At 34.3% G+C, this 19,790-nt stretch overlaps 1 protein-coding gene across 8 annotated transcripts in view; it reads right to left on the reverse strand.

Annotated features, from left to right (window-relative positions):
* LOC123554100 (hemicentin-1-like) overlaps nucleotides 1-19,790 on the reverse strand; it is a 99,873-nt gene that overhangs the window by 56,207 nt on the left and 23,876 nt on the right. For 6 of the 8 annotated variants that reach the window (XM_053525241.1, XM_053525238.1, XM_053525242.1 and 3 more), the window contains 2 exons: nucleotides 2,448-2,551; nucleotides 713-815 (listed from right to left, as the gene is read on the reverse strand). In XM_053525241.1, coding sequence (XP_053381216.1) covers nucleotides 713-815; nucleotides 2,448-2,532 — 188 coding nt within the window. In that variant the 5' untranslated portion in view covers nucleotides 2,533-2,551. Of the gene's footprint in view, nucleotides 1-712; nucleotides 816-2,447; nucleotides 2,552-12,580; nucleotides 13,570-18,085; nucleotides 18,105-19,790 lie in introns of those variants that run through there. The other 2 variants (XM_053525245.1, XM_053525244.1) reach the window with 2 other exon arrangements.

Below are 19,790 nucleotides of genomic sequence, written 5' to 3' on the forward strand. Positions count from 1 at the left end.
TATGTCATACTTGAATATATCCTTATTAAAATTTTTACTCACTACACAGTCTCAGATTTGATAAGTAATGATAAGACAGTAAAGAAAAGGATACAGGTAAAAAACGGACCATAATTTCTAGGAGAAGACACCGAATTTCAGGATTTGAGGACAGAAACACTTGAACTATTCAAAAGCATTGTCAATTGATACTAAGACATAAACAAGTAAAAAAGGGGAAATAATCTTTGCTTACATGTAAGTACATAGTCATACAATTTTACCCTCTAGTGATGCTTAATGAAATATCAGTATACATACAAAAACCTAACCAAAATTTGCCTAGTAAAAAAAGGGACACATCTTTGTAAAAAAGCATAGAATCTGATGAGGTACAGAACATGTGTATCTACATGTTAGAATACCACACAGATCAAGTGTGAAAAATTTCAATCAGTTCATGATATTGGGGACTGAAAGTCATCATCTTATAAAAAAATATGCATAACTTAACAAAAATAGCTAAGTTAAAACAGGGCAAATCTTTGTGAAAAAAGTAAAGACATGGAATCTGAGTATTGCATTTCTGATGATCACAGTGAACAGCTAGGTGTCATATGTTTCAATTCATTCCTGCTACTTGACACTGCGATTTCAGTTTACTTACAATAACCTATCAGGAAGCGAAGAGGATGAAAAAGCGAGCAGTGGAGCTAAACAAAGGATCAATTACCTGTAAATTACAACATTAGTATCATCCTCAGCCTGGCAGTTCAGTAACACAGACTGGTCCAGTACAGCTACCCTGTCAGACGGTTCAACTATAAATCTCACACCTGAAATAAAGGACAATTATAAAATCATTGTTTATAAGTTTAATCAAAATCCGTCAAACTCCAAACAAACAGTGGCAGATGTTTCCACACAATTACACAAAAACAACTACTGGTATGCGGTTTTGACATTGTGTGGCCAATAAAGAAAGTCATACAAGTTCTTGGCTTTACTTATTGGGCAAGCAAGGCCAAAAATGTAACTACATGAAAATTGTCTAGTTCTTCATTATGGGTCCATTACCAATACTGTTATACTATAATAAGAATATTACACCAAAGCAGAGAAAGTTACAACAAAGTACCACAGACTTTTTCCACTGACTGCTTCCTAGATTTGCAAACCTTGAGTTTGTGCAGCATTTCCAGAATACTGGTCAGTTCACAAATCCTTCCGAATTCAACAGTTTCCTCAGTGGATTCAAATCCATGTCACCAAGGTCAATAGGGTCAATACTAGAGCACTCAACTGATAGTGCTGTATGTAATTAAATGCAAGACATTTGTTATTAATATAAAAGACTTAATCCTATGACTTGTGCCACATTGGTTCACTTGATCTGATGACTGTAAGTATAGAGTGAAAATCACCAAAATTTGATAGACAATAAATATTTGTGAATTTCATAGTCAGGTTACGCCACTAAAAAGTAAAACTCCAATTCATTTTATGTTCAAAACTTGAAATTCCCACAAAATATTTAGCCATTAATTCAGAGCAATACTACAAAATTTCATTCCCATGAAAAAACAAGAGCTGTCACTATTAGTGACAAACACCCCCGAAGCGTGCCAAGAATGCCACAGTTGTCTGCGCAAAATATGCCAGAATAGTTTAGGTATGAATCATTTTGTGACCTTGACCTTGACCTGAGAGACCCTACTCATAAGTGCAACACACCTCAACATGGTTAACATTTCTGTCAAATTATTTTCAAATCCCTTGATAAATGGCAGAGTTATGGAGCAGAAAAGAAAAGACCATGTTAACCTTTAACCTGTTAGTGTGACCTTGACCTTGGAGCTAGGGTTGTGGGTCTTGTGCATGACATGTCATCTCATTATGAGAGCATTTATGCCAAATAATTTTAAAATCCCTTCATCAATGGCAGAGTTATGGATCGGACAAGAAACAAACCATGTTAACTTTTAACCTCTAAGTTTGACCTCGACCTTAGAGCTAGTGGTCTGGATCATGCGCATGACACATTGTCTCATTATGGGGAACATTTTTGCCAAGTAATTTCAAAATCCCTCGATGAATGGCAGTTATCAAATGGACACCTGTTAACCTTGTGGACCTTGACCTTGGAGCTAGGGGTCTGGACCTCTAAGTTTGACCTCGACCTTAGAGCTAGTGGTCTGGATCATGCGTATGACACACCGTCTCATTATAGCAAACATTTATGCCAAGTTATTTCAAAATCCCTATATGGATGGCAGAGCAACAGCCCAGACAAGAATTTGGGCAGACATACGGACAGACACACACACGGACAGACAGTGTGATTTTAATATGCCCACCTTCTGGGGGGTATAAAAATATTTTGCAGTATTACGACACACTCAAGCTGTGTATGCGCCAAATAAAACAAACAAACTAAACAAGTAAAAAGAAGGTAAGTCCAGACATACCATAGATCACATCTGTTACACTGTATACAAATATAAGGACTAATACTGGGTAGTGCCATCTTGTTAGCATAATGTTTCTCCTCATTCAATGGTCAACCCTATTCCTGAAAATATTAATAAAACACTCTGATAACTATTAAAGGCATAAAATTAGAATTAATTTTCTTTCACCATGTTCATGGCAGAAGTGTATGGGGTGGTTGGGACTCACTCTGTCTATGCTCTTCATGATACTGTTAAATCATTTAATATCTTGAACACAACATTTTGTGGTTTTGGTCAATACAGCCATTTCGTGGGTATATGAATTCGTGGATTCCACATTTTGGGAATTTTGTTATTTCTTGGGATTTAATTTCATGGCTCAGCTCAACCAAAAAATCCACAAAAATTAATCCCACATGAAAATTACTGATTTCACAGTAGTTCTACATTTCTAAGAAGCTGTTAGTAATTTGCTGAAAATGGAATTCAGTCCTAAATAGTGCATTGTTGCATGAGATAAAATAAAGATCACTTAAAATTTCTGGATAGTTTTGCTTAGTAGACTGTCATGACTTTATTACAAACAGCTCATTTATTTAAAGTATTACAAGAATGTAAAGAATGTAAATGAACAATACATTTTTTGTAATCTAGTTAAAAAAGCATTTTGGTAGTGGATGCTCATTTCAAAACTTAATTCAATTAGTAGAAGGCGCAGTCTTACAATACACACAGTTCAGTCTTCCGAAAACATACATGGTTTAAATAAGAGGATGAATGTTTGTAATTAATACTTCTAGAAAGGAACTATTTGACTTGGAACATACTTAGTTTCAATCTATATCCCCATTAATCAGTCAGTTCTGTAGACAGACTATTCTTGAACTTCTCCCACCCAGATTTCGAAGCCAGATCAGCAGAAAAGCTTAATAACTTTTCAATGAGTGTAAAACAATAAAAAAAATGTAGACATGAAGACTAAAAGATAAAGGGTTTGTTAATTTTTTTAACATGTCAAATAAGGTGAAATATGGCTCATAAATGCTTTATCCTAATGCATTAAAGTTAGATACTGTTTCCCTACTAAACAAAAAGGTCTGAAATGTGACAATATCATGCAGTATAATTCCTAAGCATCTAAAGTCCAAATATGATAAAGTCACTGTTTGGGATATAATATTATTATTTCTTGAATAAAATATGACTTGTATGTGCTCTGTCACATTAAGGAAGGCCTTTTTACAGAGTGATGTTATTTCAAGACATTGCAACTTATTCAGTTAAAAACTAGACCCAAATTAGGTATGAATATATAATTAACTACTACCTACTTATTTCGTTAATTAAAAAAACTACATGTTGACGTCCTCTTATGTTACTGTCTTACAAAAATACATCACTTATTGTTTTAATGGATATAGGCAAAAAACTTGCACTCAAATATATATCATTATTTGAGCCGTGCCATGAGAAAATCAACATAGTGGCTTGGCGACCAGCATGGATCCAGACCAGCCTGCGCATCCGCGCAGTCTGGTCAGGATCCATGCTGTTCGCTTTCAAAGTGTATTGGAATTAGAGAAACTGTTAGCGAACAGCATGGATCCTGACCAGACTGCGTGGATGCGCAGGCTGGTCTGGATCCATGCTCAGGTCGCAAAGCCACTATGTTGGTTTTCTCATGGCACGGCTCATTTCATGGTGGTCACGAATTGAGGCAATTAAACTCAATCCAAGTGGTATTTCCTTTATTTCTATAAATTGCTCTAAATTTATCATTTATATATAATACCACAGTAGGACACAAAGGTTTGTTGGTCTGAATTTTGTTTATTTCATACCCAATTATTTCATGACATATGGGAAAATGAATATTTTACAAGTTTAGGTATGTTAATAACAATGGTAACTTATTTTACTTCTCAATTTGAAAGGCAATTTATGGATATTAAAATTTTCAAACTTGTTACTGTAAAATCTTCAATATTCGCAGGGAGATGTGTCTCTACACCAATTAAATCCTAACAAACCTATTAGCAGAATTTTTTTCTGACATTTAAATCATAAAAACATTAAAGCCGTCATTCAAACAGCCATTTAGTCCAGAACCACAAAATTTTATTTCAACAAAAATTAACTGATTTCAGGTAAATCTCTGAATAGTTTGCGATTACTTCTTTACATCCAGATAAAGTACTTTTTTTACTTTTTGTGAACTTATGTAATAAATTTCATTTTTTCTCATACTTTCTTTTTTTATTTTTCTTTCCTCCTTCATTTCTTACTATATACATATTCAATTGTTATCTGCTCCATTCCATTCTTCTTTCTTTCTTTCTTTTTGTTTTCTTTCTTTTATTCTTTCTTTCTATTTTTCTTTCTTTCTTTCGATCATTCTTTCTTTCTTACCTGCTTTCTAAAAATAATTCTTTCTCTCTTTCATTCTTTATTTCCTTCCTTCTTTTTCTTTTCTGTCTTTCTTTCAATCTATCATTTTTTCTTTCTTACCTACTTTCTTTCCTCTCTTTTTCTCCCATTCTTTCTTTCTTTCTTACTTACTTTCTGTTCATCTTTCTTTCTTTCCTTTTTCCCACCTTTCTCTCTATTATCTTTCTTTTTTCCTGTTCTGTTTATCTTTCTTTCTATTAATCCTTCTTTCTTTCCTTCTCCCTGTCTATCTTTCTTTCATCTCCATTCTTTCCTTTCTTGTTTCCTTTAATTCCCTTTTCCTTCTGGTTTCTTTCTTTTCATTTGGATTATATATTTCCCTACATCAACAAGTAACAGAATTCTGGGAAGGCAGATATGCTGCAGGATCAGTGATAATCATGCATAGATTAAACATGTCTTAGATAGTCATGCATGAAAAAAGATAACTGCCTGGCATGACCTGGTATACATGGTTATAGTTAGGCCAGAGTTCTTTGATTTTTCGTTACTCAGACCCGCCGACCCTATTTTCCGTCATTTTCGAAAAAAATAAAAATTGAAATTTCAAAAATTTCAAAATTATTTTCGGGCGACGATCGATGTTTTGCTGCATTCTGACGACGACGAAACGTCGATATTCGTCAGCACATTATCCGTCAGTGTCATATAGGCGCAATTTCCACTCAAATGGAAGCGTCTCCAGTACGTAAACAAGAGGACCATGATGGTCCTGAATCGCTCACCTCTTCCCACATGACCCAGTTTTGAGTATGACGTCATTTTTTCTCTTATTTGACAAAGTGACCTAGTTTTGAACTTGACCTAGGTATTATCAAGATAAAAATTCTGACCAATTTTCATGAAGATCCATTGAAAAATATGGTCTCTAGAGAGGTAACAAGGTTTTTCTATTATTTGACCTATTGACCTAGTTTTCGAAGGTACGTGACCCTGTTTTGAACTTTAACTAGATATCATCAAGATGAACATTCTCACTAATTTTCATGAAGATCTCATGAAAAATATGGCCTCTAGAGAGGTCACAAGGTTTTTCTATTTTTATACCTACTGGCCTAGTTTTGACCGCACGTGACCCAGTTACGAAACTGACCTAGATATCATCAAGATGAACATTCAGATCAATTTTCATACAGATCCATTGAAAAATATGGCCTCTAGAGAGGTCAAAAGATTTTAATAATTTTAGACCTACTGACCTAGTTTTTAACCGCAGTTGACCCAGTTTCAAACTTGACCTAGATATCATCAAGATGAACATTCAGACCAACTTTCATACAGATCCCATGAAAAGCATGGCCTCTAGAGAGGTCACAAGGTTTTTTTTATTATTTGACCTACTGACCTAGTTTTTTAAGGCACGTGACCCAGTTTCGAACTTGACCTAGATATCATCAAGGTGAACATTCTGACCAATTTTCATGAAGATCCATTCACAAGTATGGCCTCTAGAGAGGTCACAAGGTTTTTCTATTTTTAGACCTACTGACCTAGTTTTTGACCACAGTTGACCCAGTTTCGAAAGAGACCTAGATATCATCAAGATGAACATTTAGACCAATTTCCATACAGATCCCATGAAAAATATGGCCTCTAGAGAGGTCACAAGGTTTTTCTATTATTTGACCTACTGACCTAGTTTTTGAAGGCACGTGACCCACTTTCAAATTTGACCTAGATATCATCAAGATGAACATTCAGACCAACTTTCATACAGATCCCATGAAAAATATGGCCTCTAGAGAGGTCACAAGGTTTTTCTATTATTTGACCTACTGACCTAGTTTTTGACGGCACGTGACCCACTTTCGAAACTGACCTAGATATCATCAAGATGAACATTCTGACCAATTTTCATGAAGATCTCATGAAATATATGGCCTCTAGAGAGGTCACAAGGTTTTTCTATTTTTAGACCTACTGACCTAGTTTTTGACGGCACGTGACCCAGTTTCGAAACTGACCTAGAAATCATCAAGATAAACACTCAGACCAACTTTCATACAGATCCCATGAAAAATATGGCCTTTAGAGAGGTCACAAGGTTTTTCTATTATTTGACCAAATGACCTAGTTTTTGACGGCACGTGAACCAGTTTCGAACTTGACCTAAATATCATCAAGATAAACGTTCTGACCAATTTTCACGAAAATCTTTTAAATATATGGCCTCTAGAGAGGTCACAAGGTTTTTCTATTTTAAGACCTACTGACCTAGTTTTTGACCCCAATTGACCCAGTTTCGAACTTGACCTAGATATCATCAAGGTGAACATTCTGACCAATTTTCATGAAGATCTTGTGAAATATATGGCCTCTAGAGAGGTCACAAGGTTTTTCTATTTTTAGACCTACTGACCTAGTTTTTGACGGCACGTGACCCAGTTTCGAACTTGACCTAGATATCATCAAGATGAACATTCTGACCAACTTTCATAAAGATCCCATGAAAAATAAGACCTCTAGAGTGGTCACAAGCAAAAGTTTACGCACGGACGCACGGACGCACTGACGGACGGACGATGGACGACGGACGCTGCACGATCACAAAAGCTCACCTTGTCACTTTGTGACAGGTGAGCTAACAAAAACGAGTGAAATTTAAGATTGTCTTTGAACGATTTATGCGCGATGGAAAAGCGGAATATTTGGTTTGTGATCTAGTATATAGACAATAAAACAACAAAAAACAAGTTCTGTAAATGTTACTGTCAGTAACGGTGTCTCAAAATGTTAGAAAAACATAGATTTACCCGACGTAAATAACAACGGCAACATTGAATGTGAATTTGACATGCCTTTGGCAGTTATATATTTACATGAGGATGACGTATAGGAGCAACAAAGTGCTGCCAAAGGAGTCATCCATTTCAGATTTTGGGGTGTTTTTTTAACCAGGAGGGAAAGGGGCCCAGGCCTGTGATTTGGAAATTGGAGCAAAAACAGCTCAGTGTTTGGGCAAAGGGGAATAAAAAAACTTATGTAAAGTCAGTTTTTGGGGAAAACTGCATAATTTAAAAGATATTTTCTGAGGGAAGGACCCTGTTATGAAGGGGATAAAACCCTGTGATATGCTTATGAAGACATATATATATATTACAAGTTGCCTGATTGGAGGTATTTATCTATATATTCCATTCCATACAAATCCTTTTCAGGGACCTATCTAACTACTTATGCTTTCAGTCATTTTCTGGCCATCGAATATAAAATAAAGAGTGGCCCGACTTTGAATCACTTGCCCCTGACCACTGTGGGATCGAGCCCCACTCAGGTCATCATGTGAAAAAGATATCCAGCTGGCTGACGGAAGGTAGGCCATTCTACCCAGATGCCAATTCTTGCCTGAGATGATGCCCAGAGGAGTACCTGGGGTCTTCCAGCACCATTTATTGATTTAAGTCTGGAAAGTCACCATATGACCTATAAAATTGTGTCAGTGTGACTTATAACACAACAAATAAATATTAAAATGTATTAAATAAAGATCTTGGTCAGAAAAGTTTATGAATTAAAAATAAAAGTATGCACATGCTAAAAATGAAACCAGCCGATCAGACCGTTGAAAATTGCTATTCAATCATCAATTTAATACTCGCGGGAGATGTTATGACCAAGGGCAAATAGTACCCATGCCCAAAGAGTGATTTTGTTAAAGTTTTTGAAATCATCAATTTTATGTTCAAGATAATAAAAAAGTTAAACAGAGACTGGTAATTTTCTTTGTATTACATGTTAAATGCATATTAAAGAAGTGTTAAATCCTTTCAGGCAACACATTTGAAGTGATCACTTATCGTCTGTTGTTTTAGTAATTTTACTGCCTTTTTATTTTTATTTTTTTCCCTCCTCCTGTCAACATTTTTCTGCCCAAAATCCGAGTAACAAAAAATAAAAAAACTCTGGCCTTACTAAGTGCAGCCAATGCTGATCAATACTAATGAAGTCCAGAGGTTTTGTGATTGTTCACAGTACATGTACTTCTATCATTAAGAAGGCATATAACACTTTATTCCCTAAAACAAAGAAATGACATCAAAATTCTGTAGCATCAGTCCTAGAAGCAGAGAATAGTGTATAAAATGCAGGAAAACTACTGGGTATAGGAGCACATCCTGTAGCCTAAATCAAAATTCTGTAGCGTCAGTCCCTCAAGCAGAGAATATTGTATAAAGGGCACCGTGTAAAATATGGAGTGGAGTCGTGGAGTGGAGTGGTGGAGTGGAGTCTGGAGTCGATTTTGGAGTCAATATTGGAGTCAATTTTGGAGTTAAATTTGGAGTGGAGTCTTTTTTGGAGTCAAATTTGGAGTCAATTTTGGAGTGGAGTCTTTTTTGGAGTCAAATTTGGAGTCGATTTTGGAGTGGAGTCTTTTCTGGAGTCAAATTTGGAGTCGACTTTGGAGTCAGTTTTGGAGTCGATTTTGGAGTCAAATTTGGAGTGGTGTTTTTTTGGAGCCATTTTTTGATTGGAGGCATTGGGTGATTTCTCTCAGGCCTGTAGTCACTAAATATATGTAATTGTCTCTTATTGAAACAGTCTTGACTGATAAAATGGGTTTTAAGACAAATGGTCTCTAATTTTATGCGACCTCTCAAGCAGGATTTTTTTTAATGTTTAGGGATTTTGTGAGTGGAGTCTCATTGATGCTTAATGTTACTGAAGTATTTGGTCTACATTAATTATTATTATCATTTTTGTGGTGAATTTAGGAATGGAATTCCTTGATTTTATGGTCGAAGAGAAAAAAAAAACAAATATACAAGGGTTATAACTGTTTTCATCACGGTTTTCCTGGTTATAAAACGTCTGTTAGAGTCTGTGTTTTAAGACAATGGTCATGTCATTATTGGTAACATTATGGTTTACCAAGGGTATTAAAGTCACAGAAACACTTTGGATATTATAATTTCAAGGCTTAACGTGAAAGGGAACGTAATAGCAATAATTCTAAATAAACACTTCTTTTGATATCGCCCCTCAATATGTCTTTGTTGATTTATTTTAAAGTTACAACAAAAGCCTGCATTTTTAAACCAATGTTTTTAGAGATTGGACCATTTACTTTGTTCAAATGATCGGTCAGTTTGTATAGAAAAGGTATAGGTGATTTGCTCTGTTTTAGGGTGCATATTGGCTCGATCGTATTGTATGTACTGAAAAATATCTGTAATAAAATGTCTCTTTCACCTGTGTGTAGGTCTACTAAAATAATACATTTAGTATGAAATTAATTAAAAACAAAACAAACAAAAAAAACAAGGTTTACGTTCACTGTATTTACTTCAGATATACCCAAAATGCACCATTTGCTGTTCTCATTTTAAAAAATTCTTAGGGGAGGATACCCCCGTACCCCCAACACCACCCCTGCGTACTATGAATAAGGTCCTGGCTACTCGCCTGCAATCTTGATATTTATAAATTCTAACCTTGTTAATTTATCAATACGCCATCCGTTATTTAATACAGGTATCGTTTATAAATTTTGATCGAACTAGATCAGCCTGCACTATTCTCATTCATCTGATGTTCGACATAGTACCCGAGAACGGTGGTAGAGCTCTTGTATGCGAGAATGGCCTGCACAGGCATGAAGTTGATCAGAATTCATATAGTTCTTTAATTGAAAGCAAATTTTGTATGGAATGAACAGACGAATCAAGAACCAGACTAGTGCAAATGTATTTTTTTGTGAATTGTACTATTGTCTATTATATTATGCCGTTTGTAGCAGATAGTAAATATTTAATTACGTAAGTTTTTTTTCTTGCTTTTATTTTCCGGATTCATTTTAAAAACTTAAAACAATACTTTCTCATTATTTCACATTTCAAGTTAGAAATGTTTATCAATTCTCTCTGAGTAATCTTCAGGCAACATCTGACCCAACATCATAAATAACAAACCATGAAGGAACTAGGGGTCAAGTCCTGATAAGAATGAGATATCATGCTGAGGTACTGTACCAGTACCTTCTTCAGCAGAATTTTGTAGAAATATGTCATAAAGTAGAGAGTGATTTGTTGTAATTAACTATCCAATGTAATGGCAAGTTATTCTTACCAATCTAATAAGGGTCATTTGAGAAAACATCAGTAACTGTCATTGTTATTTCTAGAGGAGTATGATACTAGGTTTTATTAAATTTTGACTCCAAAACTGACTCCAAATTAGACTCCAAAATTGACTCTTAATTTGAATCCAAAAAAGACTCCACCCCAAATTTGAATCCAAAATTGACTCCAAATTTGACTCCAAAATTGACCCCAAAATCGACTCCAGACTCCACTCCACAACTCCACTCCATGACTCCACTCCATATTTTACACGGTGCCTTGTATAAAGTGCAGGAAAACTACTGGGTATAGGAGCTTTAACATATCCTGTAGCCTAAATCTTTTTGCAATCATAAAGACAATTATGTTTGTTTGTTTGTTTTGGGTTTAACGCCATTTTTCAACAGTATTTCAGTCATGTAAAGGCGGGCAGTTAACATAACCAGTATTCCTGGATTCTGTACCAGTACAAACCTGTTCTCCGCAAGTAACTGCCAACTTCCCCACATGAATCAGAGGTGGAGGACTAATGATATCAGACACAATGTTGTTCATCAAATAGTCACGGAGAACATACGCCACGCCCGAGGATCGAACTCCGTAGACCAATGCTCTTACCTATTGAGCTAAGCGGGCGGGCTTAAAGACAATTATGATCAGGTTTGTTTTATCTGTTTAAAGAAATTCCAAGTGTATAGTTTTATATTCTTTCTTAATATAATAAAAGAACACAGACCTTTGAAAATGTTACCATCTACAAAATGTTAGCATATAAAAAATCATAAAATGTTATATGCCACCTTAGCGTATAATAACTGTAAAACAAAGTTGAAACATACCAAAGCAGATGTATATGCATAAACAAGATATTTAATTGCGGGCCTGGCAGTTATTGAGCAAAGGACTTCTGGATACAGTGTCCAATACATAAGACCTACATCACAGTTCCATAACGATTTATTTGTTATTTTTGGTTTAGTGCCGTTTTCAACATTCTTTCAAAAATACAGCAGTGGGCAGCTAACCTTAATATAACCAGTGTTCCTGGATTCTGTACAAGTACTAACTTGTTCTATGCAAGTAACTTCTAACTTCTCTAGGGACAAAAATACATTTTTGAAATGCATATACATGTAAGAATTTTTCCAAATGTTTTAAATTAACAAATAGTTAAGGCCTCTGAGTGGTTTGTCATCTAATTTATCACAGTTCAGAGTTCAGATTTGCAGGAACTGAACCACGAGGGCATTAACCTGATTGGTTTAATATCTAAGCATCTGAATGAATATTGAACAGTGGTATATTAGATGACAAACCACAGCCTTGAATGTTTTCATTCTTATGTGTTCACTGAAATATTTTGATAAAAAAATATGCTTGGCTTCATTTATCCGAATAGTAAAGAACCAAATGTCGACAATCACACCGTAATTTCATGCCATAATTGACATCATAATCCTCTCTTACTGGACCTGACAGATAAAATTTAAATTAAAATTTAAAAATAAACTGCGAAAGAGTTCTAAGTGCTTCTTTATTTATATGCACTTAGAACTCTTTCGCATTCACCCCTCATGACAGGTGCTTGAATTAAACTTGCAATCAAAAACGAAAACTGAGAAAATAAAAGTAAATATTTACCTTTCAAAAAACAGTTGTGTCAAAATATGAAACAATAATCACAAAAAGTGACATATTAAATCTGTAAATTCAGAAGTAAATGGTCAGTAGAGACAGCACAACATTGTAGTATTTGTATTTGTCAAAATGTTTCAGGCAAAAACAATTAAATGATATCTTAAATTCCAAACATTTGGCCTCTTTCACAGCATACACATATATCACTATTTTTCACCAACCAACTTCTTTTTTTTCTTCAATATCCACAAATATATCATTTCCTCCAATCAGAATTCCCAGAAAGATAAACTTGTACAAAATGTGTTCCAGCTGAAAGTTTAAACTAACCACTTTTAATTCTCAGTTCGCTCTTTTGATGTAAGAAAAATATGTCTTTCTAACAGAATTTAAATTAATTTATATGCAAGAAGAAAATAACAACATCTGAATATTTTATAGATCCTTCCAATTGTCCTTTGATCCATTAAGATTCTTCCATCCACAGAAACTGAAACAATTTTACTGATATATCCACAATGTAAAACAAGAAACACTGAATATTTATATAAATATCACCATTTATAACAAAACTATTTGTTCAAAATTATTTTGTTTATGAAGCATTTGTAACAAATACTTCTACTGAATTTGTAAATGATAAACACAGGTTTATTAGGAAGGAAGAAGAGTAAATCAATTAACTCAATCTTGAATGTTTGTCATACACACATGAAAAAACGTCAAATCTCTACTGTTAAAGCATGTTTTGTACAGGCCATCAATAAAACATGTTGTCTACAGCTACTTGCTACTGTTCACACTTCTATCAATATTTCCCTACTGCTGTATACCGGCATACAGCATCTACTTCCTAATTCCTAACATATAAAACAACAGGCAGGTATCGGAGAAATCTCATTTTCTACCTTGCAAGAGGTAGTAGCAACTTCTACAATTTCCACATGGTATTAAAATAACAATTTTCTTGAAACAAATTTTACCTAATGTTTATCTTACATTCTTTACTGGATGTTCAAAATTGAATTGTTACAGAAAAAATTCTAGATTTCATATATATAATTTTCAGTAAGTCAAACTGGTCACTGATGTTTAAGAAAATTAAAACTTAACATACTGCTGAATTTCCGAATTGTTTCTATTTTTTCTGCCTTATTTATGGTACATTAATTAATTTGTTATAACAGCACGAGTCATGTGTTGACCTGTACAAATTAGCAAATATAATTTGGTGGTTAAATACCATAAATTGACATATTATATCAACAGAATAATTCCTTCTAAAATTGCTGTGTTTTTTTTGTTAGTTTCATGGTGTTGTTTTTTTTTTTGTATTTATACAAGGGTTTAATGTCGCAACAACACAATTATAGGTCATAATTATGGAGACTTTTCAGCTTTGATGGTGGAAAAAGACCCCAGGTGCCCTTCCGTGCATTATTTCATCATGAGCGGGCACCTTGGTAGGACCGACCTTCCCTAAGCCAGCTGGATACCTTCCTCAAACCCACAAACCCACATCGGTGAGGGGCGAGTGATCTGAAGTCAGCGGCACCACTCGGCCACAGAGGCCCCATATATTTTATGAGCTGTAAAAAAAGGCTTAAGATTAACATAATCACATTTACAATAGTGTATCACTTTTTGTCTTGTTTATAAACTGTTCTTTGATAGTAATCAAGAAGTTTTACCAATATTTTTGATGATGTTATCTGTATTTATGATATTTAATCAAATATAGGTTAACAAACATAGAGGTAATGTATAAGTCACTGAAAAAGTTAACAAGAGCACCGCCTTGCGGGTGCTGACGCTCATCTGATTTTTTTTGTGTAATAGAAATATTGTCCTACCCATGATTTTCTAAGTCTAAAAAGGGCCATCATTCTTGCAAAAAGCAGGATAGAGTTATGTTTCTTGATGTTCAGTGTCCACTTATGATGGTGAAAAACTGTTGCAAGTTTTAAAGCAATAGCTTTGATAGTTTATGAGAAAAGTTGACTTAAACATAATACTCAACCAAGAAAATGATTTTCTAAGTCCAAAAGGGGCAATAATTATTGCAAAAAGCAGGATGGAGTTATGTTGCTTGCTGTACAGGGTCAGCTTATGATGGTCAACAAGTGTTGCAAGTTTCAAAGCAATAGCTTTGATAGTTTAAGAGAAAAAGTTGACCTAAACATAAAACTTAACCAAGAAATCTGATATTTTCTAAGTCCAAAAGGGGCCATAAATCTTGCATAAAGCAGGATGGAGTTATGTTTCTTGCTGTACAGGGTCAACTTATGATGGTGAACAAGTGTTGCAAGTTTTAAAGCAATAGCTTTGATAGTTTAGGATAAAAGCTGACCTAAACATAAAACTTAACCAAGAAAACTGATTTTCTAAGTCCAAAAGGGGCAATAAATCTTGCAAAAAGCAAGATGGAGTTATGTTTCTTGATGTACAGGGTCTGCTTATGATGGTGAACAAGTATTTTAAGTTTCAAAGCAATAGCTTTGATAGTTTAGGAGAAAAGTTGACCTAAACATAAAACTTAACCAAGAAATCTGATATTTTCTAAGTACAAAAGGGGCCATAAATCTTGCAAAAAGCAAGATGGAGTTATGTTTCTTGCTGTACAGGGTCAGCTTATGATGGTGAACAAGTATTCCAAGTTTCAAAGCAATAGCTTTGATAGTTTAGGAGAAAAGCTGACCTAAACATAAAACTTAACCAGGCAACGCCGACGCAGACGTCGACGCCGACGCCGACGCCGACGCCGACAACCGCTCAAGTGATGACAATAACTCATCATTTTCTTTCAAAAAATCAGATGAGCTAAAAACCACAAAACATTTTTGGGGGTCAAACAGTGTCAAGTACCATTATGGGTGATAAAAATCACTACCATACTTTTGTCAGTCTATTTAATAGCATGACTGTATACCATCACTTCTTTGTGTGTCTTTTAGATTTTTGATTTATAATGTATATTTTTTCATTTTCAATTTAATATGCTGACAATGGTAGTAATAATATGTTAGAATACTGCAAAACTATTAATTATTAATATTGCTGGGGGGCATATAACTTTGTGGACATCATAGTTGAGTGATTCCATGAAATTAGATAACAACATAGAAGTAAAATTCAAAATTTGAAATCCATAATTCAATATCTCCACAAAACAGTTATTCTGGCCCAAATCACAAAATTAAATGATTTCTCAGTAAAATACTAAAGGTTGTTTAATGTCCAAAATCAATTACTTAAAATAGCAAATATCATTTCCTCTAAAACCTCATGTTAGACTATAAACAAAAGATGTAATATATCAATTCTCACTTAGGTTTTGCTTTTTAACAATTCATTCTGTTTATACAGCCTGTTCTCTGCTGATGAACCAACTGGCTTGCAGTTACCATACAACATCTTATAGAAGCTCATACACCGCATTACATGCAAGTTAAATGTTACAAACAATAGTCTGATTTGCATATCGCGGGCTTAGCGCAAAACGGTTGTAACTGATATGAAATAAAGAAGGAGTTACAACCGTTTTGCGCTAAGCCCGCGATATTGTACTTTTTGATGTCATTGAATGAAAAACCAAAGTGAAGAACTTATAGTCAACTAGATGTCAGTGAAGAGAACTCTGTACACTTGATGTCAGTGAAGAACTTTTAGCCCACTGATGTCAGTGAAGAGAACACTGTACACTTGATGTCAGTGAAGAACTTTTAGCCTACTTGATATCAGTAAAGAGAACTCTGTACACATGTGTGTCTGTGAAGAGAATACTGATATAAGTGAAATGCACTGTGTTCACTTAATGTCAGTGAAGAGCACTATGTTCATGCAATGTCAGTGATGAGCACTATATACTTGTGATGTCAGTAAAGGGCACTATGTTTGTGTGATGTCAATGAAGAGCAATAAGTTCAACTGATGTCAGTGAAGAGCATTATGTTCATGTGATGTCAGGGAAGCGCACTGTGTTTATGTGATGTCAGAGAAGAGCACTATTTTCACGTGATGCCAGTGAAGAGAACTTTGTTCATGTGATGTCAGTGAAGAGCAATATGTTCATGTGATGTCAGTGAAGAGCACTATGTTCTTGTGATGTCAGTGAAGAGTACTATGTTCAAGTGGTGTCAGTGAAGAGCACTATGTTCAACTGATGTCAATGAGGAGCACTATGTTCATGTGATTTTAGTGCAGAACACTATTTCATGTGATGTCAGTGAAGAGCAATATGTTAATGTGATGTCAGTGAAGAACAACATGTTCAACTGATGAGGAGCACTATGTTCATTTGATGTCAGTGAAGAGAACTTTGTTAAACTGATGCCAGTGAAGAGCACTGTGTTCAACTGATGTCAGTGAAAAGCACTTGGCACACTCCATTTCTTGAATACATGAACAGTAAATAGCCATTTTACATTTTTAATTCTTTATGAACAAACTATTATTTGGTACACACTATCTCCAGTAGTAAGCGTTTAGCAACTCTCAAAATTATCAACAAAAAGCACATTTCCTGATACAAGCTGTCAACAAACAGTACTTTTAAAACGCCAATAAAGAAAAATGCACTTTTGAAACTTCAACTCATAGAAGTTTTGCATCAAAATGTAAAAGTTGTATTCTTCAATTCAGAAGTTCTATATGATACATTCTATCAAAATGTATTTTGCTAAAACTACAACAAAAGCAACATACCACTATTAATGACAAAAAAAAAAACACCACATACAATGAATATTCATTTCCAATATCATAGCTGACAATAAACAGTTTCAGAAAGAATTAATATTGTCCCCAAGGTTGAAAAAAGATTCTATAATAGATCAATCTATATTTTCTATCAATATCCCTACCCAGAAATCAATTAAGGATGACATTTTATACCAGCTGCTGTTCACAGAGAAAATGATCTAACAATCAATAGTGGAGATAGAATTAATTTTGATACTTGTCTGAATTACTTTATATGGCAATATAATTTGCAACTGAAAATTGCTGCATCTGTGATATAAAGCAGTCAAGAATTCTTTACTTTGTATCCGGTGTACTATGAAATCATAAATATACATAGGGGACTCATTTTTTGTGGATATCGTTGATTTTCGTGGTAAAGTCAATCTACAAAATGAAGGAACAAGTAAAATTACCATTTATTCTATGTTCAAAGGTCAAAATCTACAAACTTATATCTGCATGAAATAGACATTTTGGCCATAACCTCAAAATTGCATGCCCACAAAATTCAATGATTTTATAATATCATATTCACAAGAGCCCATGGGCTATTCATCAGTTATCAATATATTATCTCTGCAATGAAGAGCATCAGACATCCAATTTGTTATAACTTCATTAATTTTACAAATTGTATATCATATACTGCAGGAACAATCTGCAGCAGCTGCATTAAAGGCTATTTACAAGCAGTGTTTTATGCAAGTTATTCATTAATGTAATGGACCCATAATAAGTCTCTATTTCCTGGTGATTCTTACTCACATACACATGCTTTTTCAGCATTTTTCCGGCTGTACATGTAGTTCAAACAAGCATGCGGATTTCCAAGGCCAGAAATTGCTGATGGTCATTAAGATTACAAGACACTGTAACCTGTTAAAAGTAATGATGGCACAAAATACAATATACTAAGGTCACACAGGAAAAGTGAATAACTAAAATTCTTTGAACATATTAATTAAAAAAAAAAGCTATTCTCAACATGTTGAAAACTAAAGAAGAATGTCATTGTGTTTATGACTTTTCTAAAAGGTACACAACAATATATTTTAATAGCTAGACTCTCTGGAATTATCATTTTTAATAAAATTTCATCTTAAACAGCACGGCTTAATAATTTATATGTTCTGAGTAAATGGGGAAATAATGTCAGCACAGAAACAACCTGCTGGAGTTACTGCCATTGTTTACAAAGAAAAATTATATGACAGAACAAATGTTAGCTCAATATGTCTATAGCATAGGCCACTTTTACATAATACAATCTTTACCTTTTTCTTCATTTTTTTATCGAAGTCACTTTTACAGAAGTAGGTTATTATTTAGAATAACTACGGTATACAATGCACACCCAATGGGCAGCTCTTTACTTTTGTTTATATATATTATCCTGATATAAGATGACATGCAGAACAAATATTTATCATCACTCTACTATAAAAATAAAGAAATCAGTAGAGAACAGGAGCTTCTTAAATAAACCCATCTGAAAACAGCATGAAAAAAAATATCTCAGACTGACACTGTGTTTACAAAATGTCATATAATTTTTTTTTCAGGTAGTAAAATTTTTAAGTCTTTACTACATTTAATTTCTTGTTCCAGAGCATATATTATACTGAAAATAACAAGAGCACCGCCTTGCGGGTGCTGACGCTCATCTGATTTTTTTTGTGCAATAGAAATATTGTCCTACCCATGATTTTCTAAGTCTAAAAAGGGCCATCATTCTTGCAAAAAGCAGGATAGAATTATGTTTCTTGATGTACAGTGTCCACTTATGATGGTGAAAAACTGTTGCAAGTTTTAAAGCAATAGCTTTGATAGTTTATGAGAAAAGTTGACTTAAACATAATACTCAACCAAGAAAATGATTTTCTAAGTCCAAAAGGGGCAATAATTATTGCAAAAAGCAGGATGGAGTTATGTTGCTTGCTGTACAGGGTCAGCTTATGATGGTGAACAAGTGTTGCAAGTTTCAAAGCAATAGCTTTGATAGTTTAAGAGAAAAAGTTGACCTAAACATAAAACTTAACCAAGAAATCTGATATTTTCTAAGTCCAAAAGGGGCCATAAATCTTGCAAAAAGCAGGACGGAGTTATGTTTCTTGCTGTACAGGGTCAACTTATGATGGTGAACAAGTGTTGCAAGTTTTAAAGCAATAGCTTTGATAGTTTAGGATAAAAGCTGACCTAAACATAAAACTTAACCAAGAAAACTGATTTTCTAAGTCCAAAAGGGGCAATAAATCTTGCAAAAAGCAAGATGGAGTTATGTTTCTTGATGTACAGGGTCTGCTTATGATGGTGAACAAGTATTCCAAGTTTCAAAGCAATAGCTTTGATAGTTTAGGAGAAAAGTTGACCTAAACATAAAACTTAACCAAGAAATCTGATATTTTCTAAGTACAAAAGGGGCCAAAAATCTTGCAAAAAGCAAGATGGAGTTATGTTTCTTGCTATACAG

Source organism: Mercenaria mercenaria, chromosome 15 (genome assembly GCF_021730395.1).
Source record: "Mercenaria mercenaria strain notata chromosome 15, MADL_Memer_1, whole genome shotgun sequence".
NCBI classification, from domain to species: domain Eukaryota; kingdom Metazoa; phylum Mollusca; class Bivalvia; order Venerida; family Veneridae; genus Mercenaria; species Mercenaria mercenaria.